A 27,695-nucleotide genomic window follows, 5' to 3' on the forward strand; every position below is an offset into this window, starting at 1 on the left:
CAGGGAGATGGTTTAACCTGATAAAGCAGGTGGGTTTGTAAGCCAGGGGACAGGTTATCAAGGGCTGAGATGCATTGGGAAACTGCTGATTTCCATTGTAACCCTCAACGCTACCTGTGGCATGCCAGGACATCCAGACAGGATGCTGGAAGAACACAGCAAGCCAGGCAGCATCAGGAGGAGGAGAAGTCGGCGTTTTGGCTGGAACCCTTCTTCAGAACTGGGGGTGGGTGTAGGGGGAGCTGCAGATAAAAGGGGTGATGGAGGCAGAGTGTTGAAGTGGGGATAGGTGAAGGCAGATAGAGAATATGACCTGGTTGGTCAATCAGAGGAAAGAATCCAGCTGGCGGCAGGGAGGAGTGGAAGGGAGTGGGAGTGGCTGGGAAGGGAGTCAGGGGAAGGGAAGTTATTTGAAATTGGAGAACTCAATGTTGAGTCCTCCAGGCTGTAGGTTGCTCAGGCAGAAGATAAAGTATTGTTCCTCCAATTTCCAATGTGGTTCGTTGTGGTGATGGAGGAAGCCAAGGATGGTCATGTCGGAAAGGGAATGGGAAGGGGAATTGAAATGGGCAGTGACTGGGAGGTCCGGTTGGCCCCTGTGGGTCCACCTGTGATGCTAGGCAAACGGTTCCCTAAATTTACATTTGGCCTCGCTGATGCAGAGAAGACCACATCGGGAGCACCTGATGCAGTAAACTAGCTTAGAGGAGAGGCAGGTAAACCAGTGTCTTACCTGGAAGGACTGTTTGTGGCCCTGGATGGAGGTGGTGGTGGGGTGGTGTACCAGCAGATTTTGCATATTTTCCGGTCGCAGAGGAAGGTACCTGGAGGTTCGGGGGGGGGGGTTGGTGGGAAGTGTGGTGCAAACCAAGCACTGTCGAAGGGAACAATGCTGCCTGGGCTTGCTGTATTCTCCCAGCCTCCTGCTTCTAGATCAGAGTGGTTGCTGGAAAAGCACAGCAGGTCAGGCAGCATCCGAGGAGCAGGAAAATCGACGTTTCGAGCAGAAGCCCTTCATCAGCTTGTCTACCTTGGATTCCAGCATCTGCAGTTAATTTTTTTGTCTGGAACTACGAATTTCCTGTGGGGCGGACAATTTAAATATGTGATGTTCTCTTTACCTTCTCTGCGGTGCCTGATTTTGACTGCTCAGCCTTTGGAGAACTTCTCTGGGGGGCAGTGAGATTCAAAGGAGGCTTTTTTTTTTTTGACAAAGTGCTGAGAACATCCTGCTTTCTCAGTAAGTCGAAAGGCCGTGTCTGAGAGTGTACCACTCCTGGCTTGGGGAATGCCTTGGAAAGCAGATCTGCAACGGTGAGGTTTGTTATTGTGCACATTGCAGCTGTCAGACTGGACTGCAGCGTGGGGTTTGCTGCGGCAGCCCTACAGGGGCATCAGCTGAGCAAGAACAGCTCCATGCAGTGAGGGGGGTGCACCTGGAACACCGTTTTGTCTCCTAGCCTAGAGCCACAGCACACGGGAGGCAATACTCCCAACAGAGGGGCTTACAGACCGAGGGTAAACCTGTTGGGCACCGCTGTCTCAGCAAGCGCATGGTTTCAGAGGGTTCAAGGTTTCAGGTGTTAGAGAGGCAGGACCACTGGGGCTGCTCAGCAGTGCTGCATTGGAAGCTGCAATGAGGTCATCGAGTCATAGAGATGCACAGCACAGAAACAGACCCTTCGGTCCAACCCGTCCATGCCGACCAGATATCCCAACCCAGTCTAGTCCCACCTGCCAGCACCCGGCCCATATCCCTCCAAACCCTTCCTATTCATATACACATCCAAATGTCTCTTAAATGTTGCAATTGTACCAGCCTCTTCCACATCCTCTAGCAGCTCATTCCATACACATACCACCCTCTGAGTGAAAAAGTTGCCACTTAGGTCTCTTTTATGTCTTTCCCCTCTCACCCTAAACCTATGCCCTCTAGTTCTGGACTCCCCGACCCCAGGGAAAAGACTTTGTCTATTTACCCTATCCATGCCCCTCATGATTTTGTAAACCTCTATAAGATCACCCCTCAGCCTCCGACACCTCCAGGGAAAACAGCCCCAACCTGTTCAGTCTCTCCCTATAGCTCAAATCCTCCACCCTGGCAACATCCTTGTAAATCTTTCCTGAACCCTTTTGAGTTTGACAACATCTTTCCGATAGGAAGGAGACCAGAATTGCACGCAATATTCCAACAGTGGCCTAACCAACAGCCGCAACATGACCTCCCAACTCCTGTACTCCATACTCTGACCAATAAAGGAAAGCATACCAAACGCCTTCTTCACTATCCTATCTACCTGCGACTCCACTTTCAAGGAGCTGTGAACCTGCACTCCAAGGTCTCTTTGTTCAGCAACACTCCCTAGGACCTTACCATTAAGTGTATATGTCCTGCTAAGATTTGCTTTCCCAAAATGCAGCACCTCGCATTTATCTGAATTAAACTCCATCTCAGCCCATTGGCCCACCTGGTCCAGATCCTGTTGTAATCTGAGGTAACCCTCTTCGCTGTCCACTACACCTCCAATTTTGGTGTCATCTGCAAACTTACTAACTGTACCTCTTATGCTCGCATCCAAATCATTTATGTAAATGACAAAAAATAGAGGACCCAGCATCGTGATAGCCGTGATAGCCCATGTGACATTGGATGGAGGTGCCTGGCACTTGGTCTTGTGGTGTGGGAGTCCTGGGCAGTGCCAACTTTTGCGATGCTGATTCACATTAGTGATGATCTGGGGCAGTGCCACAGATCATTCATCCTCCCGTGGCACTGCAGCTAGATTCTGTTGAGGTGCCGATGGGACCTCAGCTGCCACTGTCAATTCAGGTTGGTCTCTTGTTGCCATGGCGAGGGGAAAACCACTCCCCTTCCTTCTGGGACAGTCTTCAGGAGAATCTCTCGGGAGGTGCGGCCAAGCTGTAACTTTTTTTTGACTCTCTGATGTCTCCACGACTGAGTGGGAGAGATGTGCTGGAAAAGCCCTTCTTCAGGAATGGCCGATGAAGGGCTTTTGCCCGAGCCGTCGATTCTGGTGCTCCTCGGATGCTGCCTGACCTGCTGTGCTTTTCCAGCACCACACTCTCGACTCTGATCTCCAGCATCCGCAGTTCCTCACATTCTCCTGAGTGGGAGTGATGCCAGAAGGTGAACAGTGCTTCTGGTTGCCTTGTTAAAGATGGCACCCGGGAGATGAGCCCCGCAGGTCCTGGCAGTGGGCACCTATCTGTAAAACATGGCATTTTACCCCTGCGACCAGCTAAGGAGAAAACAATCCCTGGCTCTCCCTCTCCAGGCAGAAGTACCTGCTGCATTTAGGCCATACTTTGTGTGAATGAGCGTGTCTGTTTTGAGACTGAGCCGGTCACAGTTCCCACTCACCCTGACGGTCTCCCCTTGCAGCCCCACTCTCTCACACATTGGGCTGGAACGAGGCATTCAGGGCAGGTTGAAATTTGCAGAAAAGGCGCCATTGGTGGGTGTTATCAGACAGTAGGCAGGTATCGTGTGCTGCAAGATGATATTATGCTGGCAGGTGGCAATGTGAAAAGCAGGGGTGAACAAGGTGAGAGAATTAGTGGTTAATATTAAGCAGAGAGTGCATTGCAACCTTGAACCAGCCCTTGTTCAACACACTGAGCAGTACAACCACTCTGAGAACAACAGATTACCTTTAAAGAACAGAACTCTTTATGTGATGAGAGCTGAGCGATATATGCAAATATATCAAATTCTATGCAAACCTGGTACATGTTGGTTTCAAGCCTTTGACTCTTGAGCTCAACACCATCAGGTATTAAGCAAATAATCTTCTGACATTTGTTTATCTTTCCAACAACACAGTTTCCCAAACAGTCAAAACCCTTTCTTAAAAAAAAAAGTACTGCTTTCTTGTATTTGATATGATTTCAATGGGACTGACTTCCTGGTCAGAGTGGGAGAAGGAGATATCTTTCGACTAGTCTCACTGAGTAGAAAATCATTCTGGATTTAATGGCACATGGGATTTGAAAAGTGCTTTACTTCCTCTGAGTGAGTTCAGGATTGGTTACAGCAGAAGGATCAATTTCTGATAAGAACAGGTCAATACCAGGAACTTTATTTAACTTGCCCGTAGGCAAAAGCAAACTGGGTATCTGTCTGCTTGTGTGTGTGTGTCTGTCTGTCTGTCTATGTCTGTGTGTGTGTATGTATCTGTCTGTCTGTGTGTGTATCTGTCTGTATCTGTGTGTGTCTATGTGTGTGTATCTGTCTATGTGTGTCTGTGCGTGTTATGTGTGTGTGTATCTGTCTGTCTGTATAGAGTCATAGAGATGTACAGCATGGAAACAGATCCTTCGGTCCAACCCATCCACACTGACCAGATATCCCAACCCAATCTAGTCCCTCCTGCCAGCACCCGGCCCATATCCCTCCAAACCCTTCCTATTCATATACCCATCAAATGCCTCTTAAATGTTGCAATTGTACCAGCCTCCACCACTTCCTCCGGCAGCTCATTCCATACACGTACCACCCTCTGCGTGAAAAAGTTGCCCCTTAGGTCTCTTTTATATCTTTCCCCTCTCACCCTAAACCTATGCCCTCCAGTTCTGGACTCCCTGACCCCAGGGAAAAGACTTTGCCTATTTACCCTATCCATGCCCCTCATAATTTTGTAAACCTCTATAATGTCACCCCTCAGGCTCCAACGCTCCAGGGAAAACAGCCCCAGCCTGTTCAGCCGCTCCCTGTAGCTCAGATCCTCCAACCCTGGCAACATCCTTGTAAATCTTTTCTGAACATCTTTCCGATAGGAAGGAGACCAGAATTGCACACAATATTCCAACAGTGGCCTAACCAATGTCCTGTACAGCCGCAACATGACCTCCCAACTCCTGTACTCAGTACTCTGACCAATAAAGGAAAGCATACCAAACGCCACCTTCACTATCCTACCTACCTGTGACTCCACTTTCAAGGAGTCATGAACCTCACTCCAAGGTCTCTTTGTTCAGCAACACTCCCTAGGACCTTACCATTAATTGTATAAGTCCTGCTAAGATTTGCTTTCCCAAAATGCAGCACCTCACATTTATCTGAATTAAACTCCATCTGCCACTTCTCAGCCCATTGGCCCATCTGGTCCAGATCCTGTTGTAATCTGAGGTAACCCTCTTCGCTGTGCACTGCACCTCCAATTTTGGTGTCATCTGCAAACTTACTAACTGTACCTCTTATGCTCGCATCCAAATCATTTATGTAAATGACAAAAAGTAGAAGGCCCAGCACCGATCCTTGTGGCACTCCACTGGTCACAGGCCTCCAGTCTGAAAAACAACCCTCCACCACCACCCTCTGTCTTCTACCTTTGAGCCAGTTCTGTATCCAAATGGCTAGTTCTCCTTGTATTCCATGCGATCTAACCTTGCTCATCAGTCTCCTATGGGGAACCTTGTTGAGTGCCTTACAGAAGTCCATATAGATCACATCTACTGCTCTGTGTGTGTCTGTGTGTGTATCTGTCTGTCTATATCTGTGTGTGTGTCTGTGTGTGTATATCTGTCTGTCTGTATCTGTGTGTGTCTGTGTACGCATGTGTGTGGATCTGTCTGTCTGTATCTGTGTGTGTGTCTGTGTGCGCATGTATGTATCTGTCTGTGTGTGTATGTCTGCCTGTGTGCATGTGTGTGTATATCTGTCTGCCTCTATATGTGTGTGTGTCTGTGTGCGTGTGTGTGTATATCTGTCTGTGTGTGTGTGTTTGTGTGTGTGTATGTGTTTGTGTATCTGTCTGTCTGTATGTCTGTGTATCTGTCTGTCTGTATGTGTCTGTGTGTGTGTGTGTGTCTGTCTGTATGTGTCTGTGTGAGTGTGTGTGTATATCTGTCTGTCTGTATGTGTGTGTATGTGTGTGTGTATCTGTGTGAGTGTGTGTGTGTATATCTGTCTGTCTGTATGTGTGTGTGTATCTGTGTGTGTGTCTGTGTGAGTGTGTGTGTGTATATCTGTCTGTATGTGTGTGTGTATCTGTGTGTGTGTGTCTGTGTGAGTGTGTGTGTGTGTCTGTGTGAGTGTGTGTGTGTGTATATCTGTCTGTATGTCTGTGTGTGTGTATCTGTCTGTATGTGTCTGTGTGAGTGTGTGTATGTATATCTGTCTGTCTGTATGTGTGTGTGTATCTGTGTGTGTGTGTCTGTGTGAGTGTGTGTGGATATCTGTCTGTATGTCTGTGTGTGTATCTGTCTGTCTGTATGTGTCTGTGTGAGTGTGTGTGTATATCTGTCTGTATGAGTGTGTGTGTGTATCTGTGTGAGTATGTGTGTGTTTATCTGTCTGTCTGTATGTGTGTGTGTATCTGTGTGTGTGTGTCTGTGTGAGTGTGTGTGTGTGTTTATCTGTCTGTCTGTATGTGTGTGTGTATCTGTGTGTGTGTGTGTCTGTGTGAGTGTGAGTGTGTGTGTATATCTGTCTGTCTGTATGTGTGTGTGTATCTGTGTGAGTGTGTGTGTGTGTGTTTATCTGTCTGTCTGTATGTGTGTGTGTATCTGTGTGTGTGTGTGTCTGTGTGAGTGTGTGTGTGTTTATCTGTCTGTCTGTATGTGTGTGTGTATCTGTGTGTGTGTGTCTGTGTGAGTGTGAGTGTGTGTGTTTATCTGTCTGTCTGTATGTGTGTGTGTATCTGTGTGTGTGTGTCTGTGTGAGTGTGTGTGTGTGTTTATCTGTCTGTCTGTATGTGTGTGTTTATCTGTCTGTCTGTATGTGTGTGTGTATCTGTGTGTGTGTCTGTGTGAGTGTGTGTGTATATCTGTCTGTCTGTATGTGTGTGTGTGTCTGTGTGTTTGTGCGAACCTCCTGTTAGGTTTGCCTTTCCACCTGTGTCCCTGAATTTGATTGGTTTACAACTGCTGGAACCCATCGTCCCTCTTTTTCCCTTTCACTTCCATGTTTTGCTTTCTGGGTGAACTCAGTCCGGTGGCATCTGAGAGGCCAGAAGAGGATCTCTTTGTGTGCTCTGTTGATGCCCATTCTCATGTAAATGAGTTGCCTTTGTAGAAGGGCTGCTCAGTATCGTGTTAGAAAAACAACCGCACCAGCACCAGAATTTTAAAATAACCTTTCAGAGCATGGCTTTGCTGCAACATACAAGGGTGTTATATTGGACTTGGTTACAAATTAACCCCGACAGAAAGATCTGTGTTAATATTGTGCTCACAGTGTTGGGCAATTGCTATCTACGTGCTGCAGCGAGCTCAGATCAAAAAAGAACTAAACTCTGTGCAGGGGACTTGACGTAAGTAATGAAACAGGATGTGGCACCTTATATAGAAGGGTGCATGTTGAAGTGCACTGGCTGCATTTGTCTTAATAATAACCTAATAATGCTTTCTAACTTCCTGTCTTTTGGGGAAAAGAACATGTGTTTTAAAGAAAAAACACCTTCTATTGTCTCTGGGCATTCCAACGCACTTTAAAGGGAGTGATGGATAGAGGTGTTGATTCCTGGCCAATTCACGCTGACACCAGGAAACCCTCCCAGTCTAATAGACTATTGGAACCCTTGCTCCAAAATCCAGTCTACATTAAATGAACTCTCACACCCTAAACTTTCCATAAGGTTCAGTTATTTGCAGCCTTATTGAGATTAAAATAACATCATGGACTGAGCATTGACTCTTGGGAGCTGTTAATCGCTGTAGTTTCGAGTAATTCTTGTATTCTTGGCTGAAAACTCTGGGGAGGTTTTGTGACAAGAGCTTTGTGAGACTATGCTGTCAGGATGTGTTGGTGAAGCATTTTTTTCCTCCGGGAAATCACCAGCCTGGAGCTGAAAGCGACTTTCTGTTATTTTGTAAACAATATTTCAATACAGTAAGAAAGGAAGGTTTACATTAGCTGTACACAACTCTGAAGTGCCCTGTGTTGTGTAAAACACTGTTCAAACGCATATCTATATGCCACATCTTTCACAGCCACAGAAGACTTATGACCAGTTAAATACTCTGTCAAATGTAGCCACTCCTTGTAATGTATTAAACAAGGCAGCTAATTGGTACCTCACAACTTCCCGCAATTTGAATCCCGAAAAATGAAGTGATGGGACTGTCATTTCTGTTTGAGGAATATCTATGAATCAGGACTCCACGGTGTTGTCTTCAAAACGGTGGCATGGGGATTGTTAACCCCTGCATGAGGGGTCCGATGGGGCCCTCTCCATTCAATGTCGGTTGATGATGGCGTCTCCAACAGTATGGCACCCCCTTCAACCACTGAACACAAGTGCCAGCCTTGAGAATTTATCAAAACCTCTGCACTGTGACCTGAACCGATTTTGATTCCGAACGCTGCCGGTGGCGGACAGAGGGTGTGGTTCATCCGCCGTCGAATGTGCATCCCCACGGTTGGGCCTGGGCCTGTTCCCTGATTGAAGGCCGTGCGAGTTCCTGTCGCAGCATTTGGAATTTCTTTCTTAAATGGTTGCCTCATGGCATTTAATTAACAATAATTTCCTTCCCCTTTTTTTATTTCCCTGCAGATCCCATTGTCGTTTTGCCTCCGTTGGGCAGAAGGAGCCAGGAGATCAGTTCATGCCAACTCCTTAAAGAAACGAAACAAACCAAAGACCTGGAGGCGCCTTTCCGTCTCGACAGTGGGGGGTCGGCAGAGATCTGGGGCCCCTCTCCCATGGTGGTGCTGACAGGAGGATGGGCTCTTTCCGCAGACCCAGACCTCGCTTCCTGAGCTCCCCGGTGCTCAGTGACCTACCCCGCTTCCAGGCTGCCAGGCAGGCAGCCCTGCTGGGTTCCAACCGAGCCTGGAACAGGTAGGAATACTGGCGTCTGGTAGTGGCAAAGGGCCTGTGAAATAAGGCAGCGGAGTTGTAAATCGATTCCTAATCAAATGCACTGCAGCTCGAGAACTAAGTAGGTTGACTGCACTGGCACTGCATTGTTTAAAAACAGAAAGGAAGGGAGTGATTTAGAGTCATAGACATAGAGCCATAGAGATGTACAACACGTAAACAAGACCCTTCGGTCCAACCTGTCCATGCTGACCAGATATCCTAACCTAATCTAGTTTCATTTGCCAGCACTTGGCCCATATCCCTCTAAACCCTTCCTGTTCATATACCCATCCAAATGCCTTTTAAATGTTGCAATTGTACCAGCCTCCACCACTTCCTCTGGCAGTTCATTCCATACACGCACCACTCTCTGCGTGAAAAAGTTGCCCCTTAGGTCCCTTTTAAATGTTTCCCCTCTCACCCTAAACCTATGCCCTCTAGTTCTGGTCTCCACCGACACTGGGGAAAACATAATGTCTACTCACCTTATCCATGCCCCTCATGATGTTATAAACCTCTATAAGTTTCTGAGGCTCCAGGGAAAACAGTTCCAGCCTCTCCGTATAAATGGTGATATCTTGGGAAACATGGATGTGCAAGGGAAGTTCTTGTTTAAGATACACAGGCTGCTGCAGCAAGCAATTAGGAAGGCAAAGGCTACATTGGCCTTCATTGTAAAAGGATTTGAGTTTTGAAATAGCACTGTCTTCCTACAATTGTACAGAGCCTTGGTGAAATTGCACTGGGAGGATTGCATGCAGTTTTGATCTCCGTACCTCAGACAGGGATGTACCTACCACTGAGGGAATGCAGCACGGAATAGATGCGTACAGGATATTTCCTTTGATTTGGAGGTCTAGAACCAGGCGTTACTGTCTCGGGATATGGAGCCGGCCATTTCAAACTGAGATGAGGACATATTCCCTACTCGAGGATGGATTCTCCTTCAGGAGAAGGTTGGGAAGGCTGGGTCTCTGAGCATATTCAAGAAATTGATTGGTACATTCACAGATCTCAAGGCTTCAGGGGCTATGGAGAAGAAGCAGGAATGTGGTGATGAGATGAGGAGAAGTCAGGAACGTATTGAATGACCCAGGAGGTTCAATGGGCCAAACAAATTCCTCCTGCTCCAAGTTTCTATCTCTGTTCCCCTCACGGACTGAAGTTTTTACTTTAAACCCAAGCAGATGGCCATTGAAGTCCTGGCTAAATCATCATTCTCTATTCATCTCATTGAGAGCACGAGTCTACAGCACCAAACTACCTCACTCTAAACTGGCAATCTTCCACACAGATTGGTCGGGGATGGTTGGCATGGTTACGTTTTGTGGAAGGAGACAGACTGGGAACTTTCGGTGCTGACGTTCAGGCAGAATGGTGATGTTCCAAAGCCCTGGTGATCATGATCCGAATATTCAACGCTCCTTTCTCCTTTCCCTCAGAAGAAAGGAGGATGTCTAACAATGGAGGGAGCAGGGTGGGGCAAAGACCATGAAGATTGGTTGACCATCTCAGCCGTCCTTCCTGTGGCAGAAAAGCCTCCTCACCCTGTCACATGGCAGAACCTTTGTGCCCTCTTCTGACCACCGCTGTGGCTGATGGTTCGCATCAGTACGTGCAACTGAAAACGTTGGCAAAGGCTGTGCAAAATAAAAGCTGTGTTGGGTTTCTGAGAAATCAAGGGAACAACATGACGTGTGTGACACTGGGCAAAGTTCCTGGCTGACTGAATCTGGTGCTCAGTATGAAAGTCAACATACCATATATACTCGTGTAAAAGTCAAAAACTTTAAACTATTTTTTTAAGGATAAACTTATGGGGTCGACTATTACATCGATACTACCTTTTGAGGGACTGAAATTCTTGCTACAGTCCGAAATACTGTATCATTAGCAGAAACCCAATTGATCTCTTAAATGAATAAAGCTTGAACCTTGTGCACCATCCAGCCTTAAAATCTGAAATTCCATGCTGCTTTGATTCATTTCATGCATGGATTTGCATGGCTTCAAGACCAATGAATTTTCCATTTCCTGAAGATTGTTCAATATCTTTCTCCACTCTTTCTCAAGTTTCTCTGAAACACAAAATGCTCTTGCTGCTACACCTTACTCATCCTCTCTGCAACTTTCAGTTTAAACACTGCTGTATAATTTTTGATTTTTCTGCAGGGCGCTTTTACACAAAATGATGAAAGACTTCCAAAACCTCAATGAGGTATATGATTGTATTCCACAAGTGCTCCAGGGGAACTGAGTTCAGCCGAGCTGCATGCAAAGGGAGGTTGTCACCTGACTCTGACCTGACGCGTCTTAAACTTTCACACCAAATTGGTGTGAACTGTACATCAAAACCCATAATAGCACGCAAAGAAAAATTCATTTCGTCATCGTAACATTTATGTACAGGATAATGACTCACAGATGTTAATCTGCTATCTGTGTAGGACTTTTACATGAGATATATTGGTCAAACATAGGAAGTCGACTTTTATATGAGACCGACTTTTAAAAGGATGTATGGTAATTCAGTGTGTTCGCACGTTAGTGAGGAGCCCCATCTTCCATAGAGCCCAGCTCTTAGTGAGGATTGACAAACTCAGAGTTCCGAAACATGGATAAAGAAGTGAAAACTGACCACAATCCCACCCCTGATTATGGTTGGAAATATGCGTATAGATGGTGATTGAGAAGAGGGATTTGCTGTGCTAAGAAATAACTTGCATTCAGATAGCACCCTTTCTCAGAAATATCTTAAAACAGTTCACAGTAGCTCAGCCAGCTATGTCATGGACCAACACATTGGCTGTTTTGTGCACTGCAAGATCCCATTCTTAAAAAGCCAGTTTGTGAAGGATGGAACTGGAGCCGATCTTTACATATTCATTCAGAGTTGCAAATTTCAAACATGCGCTTCCTAACCCAACAGTTTTACTCTCTTTATTTCACTGGGGTTCAAGTGAATTCCTGTGTTGAATTAAACAAATCCCTATCTTCCCTTTAAAGGAAAATTGGAGTTAATGTGAATAACCAAAATTTCAAAACAGATTAGATCAGAAAGCTCTGTCTTTTGCATTACTTTGTGAGATGACACCTAATAATTTCTTCATAGATGCGATTCAATTCAACCCACATCTCCAACCATTTAGTTGTAGTCCTTTCTCTCCACTGTTCGTTTCAAGCCCCAAGGGTTAATCTATAACCTTTGATCTCACTTTTCACAGTGTATGCTTTATCTCACAATAGATAGTTATCAACATAACATTTAATGGGTATGCTGTCAACAGTACATCAGTTCTCCAGCAGCTCACTTCAAATATTTAACAGATCAAAATCACACAGCCACTAGATCCTCAATAGCCAGTGTTTCAGTAACCAGTTCCCAAGCTAAACCTTTTCTATCTTATCCCTTTTCATTCATGGGATGTAAGCATCCAGCATTGGTTGTGTGACCCTAACCGCCCTTGAGAAGATGAGATGTTAGGAGTGTGTTAGAATTGATTAAGAAATGAGCTTCATTCTAATATCCAGCAGGAATGTCAACATGTGATACTTCACTAAAGCTGACTGGTTTCCTCTTCCAGGGGTGACCTGAACATGGGGACTTAAGTCTGCAAGAGATTTCTGTGTAAATCACCTTTATGACAAATCTGCTTATCTTGTATCTCAAAACCAGCTCCAAATTCACCCTAGTTCCCTCGCGATACTTTATCACCAAGCTCATTGGTGGCCTTCAAAGCTGCACAATCACGAAAACGTCTACTGCTGTTTCTATTCTGAGATGGTCCTGAAGCTTTTATTTCATAGTCTAATCTATGCAAGCCACAAGCTTCCATTGCACTCAGAGTCAATATGAATTTGCCTCCCACACGGGATTTAATCTGGGTCAACAGTGCTTGTGTTAACCCTTATAATATAAAGCAAACTAGCCAGAGACAGTGTGGTATTGAAGAATCCAACAGATGTTTATTACAGATGTTATGTTATTCAGGTACATCGTGTCTGGGCTATTTGATTACAGAGAGCACCACGCGTCCTGTAGCATGTCATGCTTCAAGTGATTGCTAAGTAAGATGGTGTATGAGACCTTCAGATCACATGGTACCATAGGAAGTCTCTTAAATATATACATCACCACCCACCAAAGCTGAAATGCCCACGGTGGCTCAGCAGTTAGCACTGCTGCCTCACGGCGCCAGGGACCCAGGTTTGATTCCAGCCTCGGGTGGAATCGAACTCTGTGTGAAGTTTGCACGTTCTCCCCGTGCCTGTGCGGGTTTGCTCTGGTTTCCTCCCACAGTCCAAAGATGTGCAGGGCAGGTGATTTGGCCATGCTAAATTGCCCATTGTGCCCAGGAGTGTGTAGGCTGGGTGCATTAGTCAGGGGTAAAGACAGGGTAGGGTAATGGGTCTGGATTGTTTCTCTTCAGAGGGTCAGTGTGGACTTGCTGGACCAAATGTCCTGTTTGCGCCCTTTAGAAATTCTATGAAATGTATCCCAAATAAGTATAAATGGTTGTACATGCACACACATTATCAGTTCAACAATTATACAAATACGTAAAACAAAGTTTATAAAACTAACATTTCAAAGTTCAGTGCAATGTTTAAGAGGGTGGTGATTATGCCCATTTGGAGGGGTGCACGTTGTTCTTTGTTGGTCTTGTTTGACAACTTAGTTGTTTTTCTGCTGGTTTCTGTCACTCAACATCACCACACAATCATCATCGTCAGAGGTTTCTTCCTTGCTCCTTTTGTGTGTGACTGTATAATCCCTCAATGCTCTGAGCTGTGTCCTGTTCCTTTACAATGTAGAACTGCGACCAGTCAGCACTTTCTTATTGGAGAAAGTGAGGGACTGCAGATGCTGGAGATCAGAGTTGAGAGTGTGGTGCTGGAAAAGCGCAGCAGGTCAGGCAGTATCTGAGGAGCAGGAGAGTCGATGTTTTGAGCATAAGCCCTTCATCAGGACTTTATTGTTGCATATTTTAGAAACCTTTGCTATTATCCATGTATTTGTGATGTTTATTTCTGACAGACAGTCATGGTAGTTCTCCATCTGTCTCATCATCTACTTATTTCCGTTCTCCCCTATCTTTGAAACAGTATGTCCTGTGTCTTGGAATGATGAGACAATTGGTTGCTGAGCAACGTCATTCACACTTACCTTCTGAGCACACATTGTGCTGAGTTTGGGAATTCCCTCTACTTCAGTATTGCAGGAGACTACAACAAGCCAATGTGTTTTGTTGCATGACACTTGTTGATCATTTGGTAGTACACACCATACATTCTACAAAACTATTGGAGAATGGTGTCAAAAAGTGTGGCGCTGGAAAAACACAGCCAGTCAGACAGTACCTGAAGAGCAGGAGAGTCGACATTTCGAGCATAAACCCTTCATTGGGAATGTGGGAGTGGCCCAAGGGGGCTGAGAGATAGATGGTAGGGGGGGGGAGCTGGGAATGCGATGGATGGCTGAAGATAGGGGTGATGGTGATGGGTCGGAGAGGGGAGTGGATCAGATAGGTGGGAAGGAAGATGGACAGGTAGGACAGTTCATGAGGGTGGTGCTGAGTTGGACGGTTGATCTGGGACAAGGTGTGGGGAGGGGAGATGAGGAAACTGCTGAAATCGACATTGATCCCGTGTGGTTGGAGGGTCCCAAGCCGGATGATGAGGCATCTTCCTCCAGGCATTGGATGGTTAGGGTTTGGCGGTAGAGGAGGTCCAGGACTTGCATGTCCTTGGCGGAGTGGGAGCGGGAGTTGAAGTGTTCGGCCACAGGGTGATGGGGTTGTTTAGTGCGTGTGTCCCAGAGACGTTCACTGAAATGTTCTGCAAGTTGGCGTCCTGTCTCCCCGAGGGAGTGGAGATCACATCAAGAGCAACGGATACAGTAGATGACATGTTTGGAGGTACAGGAAAATCTCTGTCGGATGTGGAAGTATTCTTTGGGGCCTTGGATGGAGCTGAGGGGGGAGGTGTGGGCGCAAGTTTTACACTTCTTGCAGTGCCAAGGGAAGGTGCTGGGAGTGGAGGGTGGATTGGTGAGGGGCATGGACCTAAGGAGGGAGTCGTGGAAGGAATAGTCTCTGCAGAACGCTGACGGGGCGGGGAGGGAAATTTATCTTGGTGGCGGGGTCTGAGTGCAGGTGGCGGAAAAGGTGGAGGATGATGCGATGTATCCAGACGGGTTGGTGGGGTGGAAGGTGAGGACAAGGGGGGGGGGGGCAGGTTCTGTCCTTGTTGCAATTAGAGGTGTGGGGTTCAGGGGACGCGATGCGGGATGTGGAGGAGATGCGCTGGGGGGCATCATTAACCACGTGGGAGGGGAAATTGCAGAAGGAAGCCATCTGGGATCTTCTGTGGTGGAATTGGTCCTCCTGGGAGCAGATGCAGTGAAGGCGGAGGAAGTTTTTGACTCTGATCTCCAGCATCTGCAGTTCTGACTCTCACCATTGGAGAATAGATCTTGTGTTATTGAAGCGCCTACTCCCTGTTGTTTATTACAGCTAACTATATATTTTCATATATACAGACACAGGTGACTTGTGAAGGTCTCACCTTCTCATCTCTCACCTGAGATGTAGTTAAAACTACCACAGGTCGTACATCTCTCATGAGTCCTCTGTGATTTACCTTTATATACATACATTACATTCTTCATGGCACAGTCCAGTACGAATCTACGAGATTACAAAGAGCAGCATCCTTTTCGCAGAGTGTCGCATTTCAACTGGACCTCGGTAAAGTGGTGTTTGGGGCCTTGATATTGTCAGGTCACATGTTATGGTACACTGAGATCATAAGCACGTCTTATAAAGGTATATTGACCGTGACATAACTCAAGGAGATGTACTAACTGTGAGACATACAACTGTGAGGTCTCCTTCCATTACTATCATGATTCAGAGATGGACTGGGGTGTACAAAGTTAAAAATCACACAACACCAGGTTATAGTCCAACAGGTTTAACTAGAAGCACTAGCTTTCGGAGCGACGCTCCTTCATCAGGTGGTTCAGGAAAATTACATTCCATAACCACCTGATGAAGGAGCAGCACTCTGTTGGATTATAACCTGGTGCTGTGTGATTTTTAAGTCATTATTATCATGGCATCTTTTCCTGGCACATAGACATTAGACAATAGGTGCAGGAGTAGGCCATTCTGCCCTTCGAGCCTGCACCAACCATTCAATATGATCATGGCTGATCATCCTTAATCAGTATCCTGTTCCTGCCTTATCCCCATAACCCTTGATTCCACTATCCTTGAGAGCTCTATCCAACTCTTTCTTAAATGAATCCAGAGACTGGGCCTCCACTGCCCTCTGGGGCAGAGCATTCTTGTTTTTGGACAACAGTCTGTTTTGGGTCCGCTATCAGCACTTGTAGCACACTTTCTTACTTTCCAATCTTTCACACCAGACATACAGCACAGAAACAGACCCTTCGGTCCAATTCATCCACACTGACCAGGCATCCCAATCTGACCTCGTCCCTTTGTCAGCACTTGACCCATACGTCTTTCAATCTATTCATACACCCGTCCAGATGCCTTTTAAATGCTGTAATTGTACCAACCTCTACCACTTCCTCTGGCAGCTCATTCCATACATGTCCACCCTCTGCGTGAAAAAGTTACCCCTCAGGTCCCTTTTAAATCTTTCCCCTCTCACCCTAAACCTATGCCCTCTAGTTTTAGACTCCCCGACCCTAGGAAAAAAGATTTTGTCTATTTAGCCTATTAACACACTTCATGATTTTGTAAACCTCTATAAGGTCACCCCTCAAACTCCGACGCTCCAGGGAAAACAGCCCAGCCTATTCAGCCTCTCCCTGTAGCTCAAACCCTCCAACCCTGGCAACATCCTTGTAAAACTTTTCTGCACCCTTTCAAGTTTAACAATATATTTCATACAGGAAGGAGAACAGAATTGTACACATTACTCCAAATGTGGCCTAACCAATGTCCTGTACGGCCGCACTTAATGTCCCAACTCAGTGTTCTAATACTACCAGTCCACAGACCTCTTGGTCATCATTCTAAACAGTTAACCAACATTTCAGCTCTCCAGTAACTTGTTCTGCAATCCCCACGAGTGTTGCATCCCTTTGTTCACTAGACCCCTCAAGAATAAGTGTCATCAAACTGGGCAGTGGCCTTTGGAGATGATAGCTGTGTTCTGTCTGCCATGATTGCTCTCTGGCCTGTCACATACTCTATTCTGCACCTCTGGACACAAATACAAGGCATTGGCAGTACAAGGCACCTTGTCAAGGGTGCAAGGTTTTAACATTAATGCTACTCAGTTATGAGGAGTGAACAGTAACAATTTGATTGCCATACATCATCTAACCACCACCATTTATTACCTTACCAGAGCCTTTCCATTCTCTGTGACCCACTCATTTGTAATACGGCAAACTTTAAATTAAATGCTGGCTTAAAAATGGTCTTATTTTTGTGTTCTCCCAAATTTTCTCTGGCCTCGATGGAAGCCTAGCTACCCAAATATAAATTATTCAAATATGCAGAAAAAGTAAATGATTGAAATGCATTCTAGACTAGGGCTATCACAAAACCCACATTTGGGATTCTGTTCATAGATTAACCGATAGGGACTGTATCTTCCAAGCATCTGATGTGATGTCTTTGCATGATCCCTAGTTAAAGTGATGTGTCCATTAGATTTACAATACCACATGGCAGTGACTTGTTGGGTGAGTAAATTATAGAAAGATTTTTGTATTTTTCTCTTTGGTGACTGGCATGGGAAGATTATTTAAGTGACTTAATCTAAGGAACACAGTGGACAATTCGACATCATGTGTTGCTTTGTCCAGTTGGCTGGACTTTGAGTGAGTCAGTCAGGAGAGTACTAATGCTAACCAGCCAGCCACACAGAATGTTGGTTTTAATAAAGAAAATGAGAAACTGGTTCTGATTGGTTTTAGCAGGCTGCATAGCGATTTTGGAAGCTTTGGGACTGGCTAGATTTTTACTAGGTAAAAACAATGCAGATGCTGAAAATCAGATTCTCCAATAGAGTGGTTACTCTCTCTTGAGTTTTCTGTTCAGTCAAAGAATTGTAGACTGTTCAGAGAAAAGAATGCCACTCTAGAGGAATGATATGGCAATGCCGGTGTTGGACTGGGGTGTACAAAGTTAAAAGTCACACAACACCAGGTTGTAGTCCAACAGGTTTAATTGGAAGCACTAGCTTTCGGAGCGTCGCTCCTTCATCAGGTGGTCTAGAGGAAATAAGGAACTAATTGGGGAAGTCTACTGAAGTTCACATTCACCAGTGACTTGGAAATTAGATAAACAGTTACATGTCTGTGCATACCTCATTGATTAAGGATTGCATGAAAGCTTGGCATCCATTGTTTGAAACTGTTTAGTTGAACTGGCAAATTACAATTCTGGCAAATTTTTCTTTTCAATTTATCTCTTAACTGTGTTTGTCAGACTGCCTGTGAGTGTGTGTAAGGGTTATGATCAAAGAAAATTGGATTCAAATCATAGATATTAATTAAATTGACTTTTCTTTGGCTTTTTCTGCAAAATTTACAGTATTAATGATAAATTGTTCATTTTTTGTGTTGTGTTCAGGAGTTTATACAGTCAGGTTAGGACCAAAAGGTCATTGAGTATTTTAATTTCACTGCATTGTGAATCCAGTGATAGTAAGGCTGATTTGGTTTGGCTTGCTATCCCTGGTCGTGATACAATGTAATTTTAAAATTCTTTTCTCTCTGAATTTTATTGTGTAATACTTTAAGGAGAACCACCAGGTTTTGCTAAAAGGATACAATAATGTAGGTTTGCTCACTATTTATACCCAAACATATGAATAGAAAGCAGGAATTTTCAGCATTGCTTCGCCTGAGGCCCACTGAAGATGTTACCTAGTAAGGTAACGAAACGTCTGGAAATTAACCTTCCAGCTCAGCGATCAAACCTCAACCTGTGCTATAAATCTTCTCAAAACTTGCTAGGATACAATAATGTCTTGACTAGATAAACTGCAGATCTATTGACTTACCAAATATAATTGCCTTGTTGTACTGCATATCATGTTTTGATTCTGCATTTCTCATGAAGCTTTACTCAATAAGCTCATAAATATCTACCTATCGTCACCCCATTACTGTTTTTAACATGGCCTATTCCAGCTACAACTCTCACACTGGTGATCGCAAATTGTTGGCACCATCAAACTAAATTCTTCACTTCGCATATATCCTCACTATATCGTGAATCAAGATAACTTTTGTTGTGGTTCTGTTCGCCGAGCTGGGAATTTGTGTTGCAGGCGTTTCGTCCCCTGTCTAGGTGACATCCTCAGTGCTTGGGAGCCTCCTGTGAAACTGACTGAATCTGTGGATGAGTGGATGATCCACAGATTCAATCAATAAGCACATCGACCTGGACCCAATATACCAGCTGGAACTGACAACCGGAAGTGGCAGATTCAAACCACTATAAATGCCAGAGGAAAGATCACAGAAGCGCTTCACAGGAGGCTCCCAAGCACTGAGGATGTCACCTAGACAGGGGACGAAACGTCTGCAACACAAATTCCCAGCTCGGCGAACAGAACCACAACAACGAGCACCCAAGCTACAAATCTTCTCACAAACTTTGAACAAGGTAACTTTTCTAACAGACCTGTTCCACATAGTGTCGAACTGTCCAGCATTGTCTAGCATTGCATGATTAAATAGCCAACAATTAACATAGTCATCCCAGGACAAAGACATTTTGTGACCAGTATAATTTGTTTGGATTCATCATTACTACCAAATTCCCGACATATAGTGAGTTGGTTTGAGGACCTTGCAACTCTGGTTTGGCAATTCATTGCCAAAATGGTGCTTCCTAAAGTAGCTATTAACTGTCTCCTGGCCACGCCGTGGAATCACTTGGTTATTAGTGTTGTTCCAGTTTTGTCTTGCACTGTAATAGCCTGACCTGCTGCAAGTGCGTTCATCCTTGCGGAATGTTGAATTTGTTCCATCAACTGTGAAGGAAATGATGGTTTTTGCCAAGAATGGTTTCAAGGCTACAGTTGCGAAGGATCCTTCTCCTGGAATTGAATTGCCATCAGACCCTGCCCCAATGAAACACCTTGGCATACCATCCTCCAACCTAAACAGAACGACTGACACCCGAACTGACTGTGTGGTCAACCTTCTTTACGGGTCTGTGAAAATCCATGATATAATCCTCCAGGGAATGGCCATCTGTTCTTTTCAAAATCTATCAAATTCTGGCCATGCCTCATCCAAATAAGCATTTAACAGATTAGCTTCCATTGGTCAGATGGTTTACACTTGGAGAATTTCAGAAGTTAGGCTTTTGCACTTTGTTGTCTGCCATGTTCCATAATAACTAAGGTTATTGTTTAGTTTGTGTCATCGAGTGAAAACAGACCCTTCGGCCCAACCAGTCCATGCTGACCATGTCCCCAAATGAAACGAGTCCCACCTGCCTGCTCCTGGCCCATATCCCTCCAAACATGACCTATTCATGAACTTATGCTTTTAAACATTGTAACCGAACCACCATCCACCACTTCCTCAGGAAGTTCATTCCTCACACGAACCACTCTGTGTGTAAAAAAAAAAAAGTTGCCCCTCATGTCTTTTTAAAATCTTTCTCCTCTCACCTTAAAGGTATGCCCCCTAGTCTTGACGTCTACTGCCCTAAGAAGAAGACACCTGCCATTCACCCTATCCGTGCCCCTCATGATCTTATAAACCTCCATAAGGTCACCCTCAACCTCGTACACTCCAGTGAATAAAGTCCCAGCCTATCCAGCCTCTCCCCTTAACTCAACCGCTCCATTCCCGGCAACTTGCTGACAAATCTTTTCTGAAACCTCTGCAGCTCAGTGAATCCTTCCTCTAACGGGGTGACCGGAACTGGACACAGTGCTCCAGAAGAGGCCTCACCAACATCCTGTGCGACTTTAGCGTGACACCCCAACTCCTATTCTCTTGCTACCTTCCAACAGGCATTTTTCGACCACCTTTATACTTTGACAAAATATTCTATTCCAGAGAGACTTGGGCGACTGCCTGTGTGGAGTTTGCACATTCTTCCTCCTGTCTACATGGGTTTCCTCCGGGTGCTCCGGTTTCCTCCCACAATCCAAAGATGTGTAGCTTAGGTGAATTGGCCGTGCTAAATTGCGTCCAGGAATGTGTAGGATAGGCGCATTAGTCAGGGGGAATGTAGGGTAATAGGGTAGGGAAATAGGTCGGGGTGGGATATTCTTCAGAGGATCGGTGTGGACTTGTTGGGCCAAATTCCACACTGTAGGGATTCTATAATTCTATGAGGATCCTGCGAAAGCCAGTTTTTAAAATTGATTCACAGGATGTGGGTGTCACTGTCCAGGCCAGCATTTATTACCCATCCCTAGTTGCCCAGAGGGCAGTTAAGTGTCAACCACATTGCTGTGGGTCTGGCGTCACATGTAGGCCAGACCAGGTAGGGATGGCAGATTCCTTACCAGTTGATGAAGGCTAGCTCTGGTGCCAGTCTTTGCACACTTTTTTATATTTATTCACAGAGTTGCACATTACGACAAGCTCAGCCCAAGCTGTGCCCATGGAGTAGGCCTCAGGTGAAAGCCCAGTCAGTGCCCTCGCACAAACAATTAAACACAACTAATCCATAACTAATTCAACTCTCAAGGTTGAAAGAGGAAGGTTGGCTAAGACACCAGACCATTCTTCACAGTTGGCAATGCAACCTTATTAATGTCAAAACACAACAGACGGATGCTGCCTGACAATGTTGTGCTGCCTCAAAGCTGTACTTAGTCAGCTGAGATTGTGGTCAAGTTTTCAAGGCGTGGCTTGAACTCACAGCCTTCTAACTCAACAGGTGAGAGTTTGACCATCCAAGGCAAGCTCTCCCCATTGTGAAGAGCTCACTGACCCTCCCATTCACATTAGGCACAGGTCTCGCAACATTACCTCATATAAAATTCCCAAATGTGTTTATAACATGGGTTTAATGCAGAGTAATGGTAGGGTGACAAGGTGGCTCAGTGGTTAGCACTGCTGCCTCATAGCACTTGGGTCCCAGGTTCGATCCCAGCCTTGGGTGACTGTCTGTGTGGAGCTTGCACATTCTCCCCGTGTCCGCGTGGGTTTCCTCTGGGTGCTCCGGTTTCCTCCCATAGTCCAAAGATGTGCAGGTCAGGTGAATTGGCCATGCTAAATTGCCCGTAGTGTTAGGTACATCGGCCAGAGGGAAATGGTTCTGGGTGAGTTACTCTTCGGAGGGTTGGTGTGGACTGGTTGGGCCAAAGGGCCTGTTTCCACACAGTAGGGAATCTAATCTAATCTAATCTGCACAGCCACATGAAACACTCCCAGATCAGGCACAATGCAGCTAGGTAAAGTTCCTTGTGTGCTTTGGGAACGGGCTTTATTAAAATAGATTTTAATCGTCAGTACTGCTTACTTCTGGCTTCTCCTCCTCTACTATTTTTGTGCTCACCAGCTCTGAATTTCCTACATCCCAACATCACTCCCCTGGTCTTTTTCAGGCTAATGACAATGAGCAACAAGTCAGTATACAACGGCTATACTAGGCCGCTTCAATAAGTGCATCTTTCAGTTTCCCCTTTCTCTGCTACACTATTCTTGATAACCAGGAGATCCTCATGTGGCTTAGAATCCACATTCTACCACTCTATGTCACCATGGGTTAGCATGTTTCACGGCAGAATTTTAAAATTACTTCAGATGGAGAATTATCTTCCTTCTTCTCTGCTCCAGACCTTTCCTTCGGCCTGTCGCCATGTTTTGCCTGAGGAAAGTTTTTTTTTGATGAGGTTCCATTCGAAATTTTCATTTGCTTTACTTATTGCCATGTGTATTTTGTCACAAAATACAGTGCCGATGTTGTACGGTGTCGCTACTCTCCGGGCACCATCTTAGAACACAGAAGAATAAAGCAAAGTGTCGAATATAAAGGCAGAAGAAGGAAGAAAGTGTTCAATCTTACAGTCCCTCTTGTGCGGCATCATGGGCCATGGGTGACATGGCCAAGCACGAGACCCCTTTGCTGTGGGTATGTTCGCCGAGCTGGGAAGTTGATTTGATGACGTTTTGTCCCCTGTCTGGGTGACAGCTTCAGTCCTGTGGAGCCTCCTGTGAAGTGCTGCTGTACTGTGTCCTCTGGAATGTATTTGGTTCTGTTCCTGCTGATTCCGGTTGTTCATTGTAATGGCCGGTATGTGGATCTAGGCCGGTATGTGGATCTAGGCCGGTATGTGGATCTAGGCCGGTATGTGGATCTAGGCCGGTATGAGGATCTAGGCTGGTATGTGGATCTAGGCCGGTATGTGGATCTAGGCCGGTATGTGGATCTAGGCCGGTATGTGGATCTAGGCCGGTATGTGGATCTAGGCCGGTATGTGGATCTAGGCCAGTATGTGGATCTAAGCCAGTATGTGGATCTTGGCCGGTATGTGGATCTAGGCCAGTATGTGGATCTAGGCCGGTATGAGGATCTAGGCCGGTATGTGGATCTTGGCGGGTATGTGGATCTTGGCCGGTATGTGGATCTAGGCCGGTATGTGGATCTAGGCCGGTATGAGGATCTAGGCCGGTATGTGGATCTTGGCCGGTATGTGGATCTTGGCCGGTATGTGGATCTAGGCCGATATGTGGATCTAGGCCGGTATGTGGATCTAGGCCGGTATGAGGATCTAGGCCAGTATGTGGATCTAGGCCAGTATGTGGATCTAGGCCAGTATGTGGATCTTGGCCGGTATGTGGATCTAGGCTGGTATGTGGATCTAGGCCAGTATGTGGATCTAGGCCGGTATGTGGATCTTGGCCGGTATGTGGATCTTGGCCGGTATGTGGATCTTGGCCGGTATGTGGATCTAGGCCAGTATGTGGATCTAGGCCGGTATGAGGATCTAGGCCGGTATGTGGATCTAGGCCAGTATGTGGATCTTGGCCGGTATGTGGATCTAGGCTGGTATGTGGATCTAGGCCAGTATGTGGATCTTGGCCGGTATGTGGATCTAGGCCGGTATGTGGATCTAGGCCGGCCGTATGTGGATCTAGGCCAATGTGTTTATTGATGGAGTTGGTGTTGAGTGTCATGCTTCTAGAAATTCTCTGGCTGTCTTCTCTTCGGCTTGTCCTACAATCATTGTGTTGCCCCAGTCGAATTTGTGGTCCTTTGCCATCTGTGTGTAAGGTTACTAGGGACAGTTGGTCGTGGCGTTTAGTGGCTAGTTGGTGTTCATGGATGTCTGCCTGTTTGTCCTACATTGTGTTTCGTGCCTGGAATCCTGTAAATTACGTTATTCTTACACGTGAGAGGGTGAATTGGGAGGAGGTGAGTACTGCTGTTTGTGTGACCACTGGATTGTGGGCTGTTATTACAGGAGAGCTGCAAACTCTTCTCTGTCTGTCCCCTGCCAGGGTCTCCACGGTCAATTCTTCAGTTTGCATGCCATTGTTCAGTCTGTTCCCCCCGACAGGCAGTCCCAAGAACTGAAAGAACCCAGCGCTAACGGTATTGATGACCAGCATTGGACACTCTGGGGCTGAATGGCCTTCTCTGTTGTAACTTCTATGAGAAATCCAGGCGTGATATTCTTTGTCCACAACCCTGCACTCCTGGCACACACACGTCTCAGGGGTGTAACTGTATGCTCCAATAGAAGGGATCACCCACCCAGTTGACTTACACGTGACTCCAGTCCTGCACGGATATGGTTGATTCTTAACTGCCTTGTGATGTGGCATTTCCATTGGTTGGAATTGAAAAAGAGTGACAAGAGGCGGGTATATAAATATCAGTGTTGCCTAAATCCTGCAAGTAATGTTTCTAAATAGTAAGTAATATTTTTAACAGTATTGACTTGGTCATTAGCAGGAAAATATACCTGTCGTAAAGGATGCTTGGGTCAGCTATTGTGCTTCTCCCTCATCCAATTGCATGTATTTTGCCTGTACTGTCTCTGTGCCCCTTTCTTAAGCTCCCCTCCCCTTTTCTCCCCCTTTACATCCGACCCGCCTCTCTGAAATTTCCGGAAGCGATCTCAACAATGTCCCAGTTTCCAATGCTGAGGTTGGTGGCAGGAATCACAGGAACATTGACAAACGCCACTCAAACCCAGCGTGTTTGTTTGGGGAGGCAGACATAACAAGCAAATAGTGGGCACACTACATCAGTGGTCTTTTCAATAAATGCAAAGTTGCCCTACTCCCAGAGGACCATGGGAGACTGCTCTCTCTCATCAGAGAGGGACGACTGGTGGTGGTTTAACCTGAGGGTCACCATGCCTCAGACAAGGGGAGAGTTGAGAAGGAGAACCCTTCATGGACGAGTTGCCCAGGAAAAAGAAGGATATTTATAAAAGTTCACGATGATGACACATTTCCATAGGGTAAAACACCACAGCCAGTATAACATGATATGACTGCTTCCCTTATAAGTTAGCTCATATAATATATGAGCTACAAAGATTGGGGGTCCTGTTGAGACAGATGTCTTGAAATTTAGTACCAACACTGTGCACGTTAATGTCTCAGACTTACATACAGACTGGATTGTATGCTTATTTTTGTTTTTATTGCATTATATTGCAAAGCAAATGCCACTGCACTGAACAGCTTAACTGGATGCCTGTTTAACTGAGAGTTAAAGTGGAGGCATTTAATGTCATTTTTGCAACAAGTTGCCAGCAGCAACTTCAACTGGCCTGTAACACAGGCTGTTGCAGAAGCTGAGGCCACCTGCTGCAACTTTATCACTTTGTCAGTTCATTGATTTTTGTTTTTTTTTATCATGAAACGTGTCTCATTTTTGGATTTTCATTGTTTTCCCCCTCAGCGTCCACAAGGCAGTGATCCGCGTGTTCCAGGGAGGAAGCTTGCAAGACAATGAGCTGTTCTCTCTGAATGAAAACATAAGGTAAAAATCCCAGATAAGGTTGAAGGAGGTGAATTGATTAATACTTAACAATGCATGTCGAACTGCTTTCACACCCCCTTCAGAAGAAGATCAGTCTGTAGCCAAACTGGTCTGTGTGTGATTCCAGTCTCTGATTGATACAATTTATTGTTAACTGCCCTCCAAAGTGGCCTAATCAGTCATTCAAAAGTGAAAAAAAGTATTACTAAGGAGGGCAAGACAGTGACCACCATCTCTCAGGGTTATTCTCTAAGATGTTCCCATTGCATCATATAATAAGAAGGGCAAATGGAATCCTGGCATTTATTGCAAAAGCACTGAATTATGAAAGTAGCGTTTACTGTAATTATACGAGGTGTTGGTGGGACTACACCTGAAGTATCTGTGTCTGGCTTTGGTCTCCTTACTTGAGGTGGTGGCACTGGAGGCAGGTCAGAGGAAGTTCACCAGATTGGTTCCAGGAATGAAAGGGCAGTTGCATGAAATGCAGTTGAATATCTAGGGTTTGTACTGGCTGGAGTTCGGGTTGGGGGAGGTGGGGGGGGGTGTGTCTGGCAGAGTCATATAAAATACTAAAGGGATTGAGAAGGCAGGTGTTGAACAATCACTCCCCCTTGCGAAACAGTCTCAGACAAGAGAGCACGGATATAGAGTGAGAGGAGGTAGGATCAAAACAGAGATGAGGGGAAACTATTTCTCTCAGAGGGTTGTGAATCCGTGGGATTCACTGACCCAGACTGTAGTGGAGGTGGATTAAAGAAAGAAATAGATATGTTTCTGATGAAACTATGGGGAGCAGGCAGGAGAGTGGAGTTGAGGCCAGGATATGATCAGCCATGATCATGTTAAATGGTGGAGTGATCTAGAAGGGCTGATTTGCTCCTAATTCCTTTGTTCCTATGTCTGAATTGTTCTTGGACTTTAGAATCTTGTAAAGAACAAAATCAGACAGACAGACACAAGGTTTGGTTTAAGCAGAAACTTAATTGTTAAAGTAAACTTCTGAATGCAGCAGGACAAAACCTGCAAGCTGGTCCAGATGACACAATACCTTGGTCAGTCTGTCTGATTTCAATCCGTCCACAATCTAATCTCAACACCCGCCAACAAACACAGAAAGTCATTGCGATGCATTAGAAATCAAAACTTCTACTGAAAGACCGCAAACAAAACCTCATGTTCTAGCCCCGACCCTGTCTTAATTCAGATTAAATCTCTCTGGATCTGGTTGCTGCCCTGAGGTAATCTGAGCCCTCTCACCCCCAGTAGGCCTCAGATGTGGCCGATACAATCCTCCAACTGGTAGGAGTCAGACTGACCTGTCCGAACCCATCACCAGCAAAGTTGCTTTGATTTCAACCCCCAACCCACCTTCTCTAGTGATTCATATTGAACATCAGACAGCCACATTAGACCTTTTTCCTGATGCTCGGGATGTCGGAGAGTTAACCCTGTGAGTATTTCACACATGATGCAGCCAGGGATGACCAGTTAACCAATGCTGTACATTTCCATGGAGAATCCAGACCAGACAACACGATCAGTTCACAATGATTATGCTGTTTCAACCTGACATGGTAACAACACCAATGGGAAAATGTTTGAATTATCCGTCCCCTCCTCATTGTGGTAACATTGGTCAGGTTCTAGTACTCTTGTACTGAGTGACATGGAGGAGCCGGTGTTGGACTGGGGTGGACAAAGCTAAAAATCACACAACACCAGGTTATAGTCCAACAGGTTTATTTGGAAGCACTAGCTTTCCGAGCGCTGCTCCTTCATCAGGTGGTAACTACAACTACCCGATGAAGGAGCGGTGCTCCGAAAGGTAGTGCATCCATATAAACCTGTTGGACTATAATCTGGTGTTGTGTGATTTTTAACTTTGAACTGAGTGGTC

General features: G+C 45.6%; 1 protein-coding gene across 5 annotated transcripts in view; it reads left to right on the plus strand.

The window, feature by feature from the left end:
* Window positions 1-27,695, plus strand: part of LOC122557955 (proline-rich protein 5-like) — a 163,302-nt gene that overhangs the window by 29,563 nt on the left and 106,044 nt on the right. For 3 of the 5 annotated variants that reach the window (XM_087996769.1, XM_087996770.1, XM_043706223.2), the window contains exons 2-3: window positions 8,517-8,804; window positions 25,715-25,795. In XM_087996769.1, coding sequence (XP_087852895.1) covers window positions 8,686-8,804; window positions 25,715-25,795 — 200 coding nt within the window. In that variant the 5' untranslated portion in view covers window positions 8,517-8,685. Of the gene's footprint in view, window positions 1-3,985; window positions 4,084-6,996; window positions 7,275-8,516; window positions 8,805-25,714; window positions 25,796-27,695 lie in introns of those variants that run through there. The other 2 variants (XM_087996767.1, XM_087996766.1) reach the window with 2 other exon arrangements.

Source organism: Chiloscyllium plagiosum, unplaced genomic scaffold (genome assembly GCF_037043375.1).
Source record: "Chiloscyllium plagiosum isolate Xiang-an unplaced genomic scaffold, Cpla_swu_hap1 HiC_scaffold_18, whole genome shotgun sequence".
Taxonomy (NCBI): Eukaryota; Metazoa; Chordata; class Chondrichthyes; order Orectolobiformes; family Hemiscylliidae; genus Chiloscyllium; species Chiloscyllium plagiosum.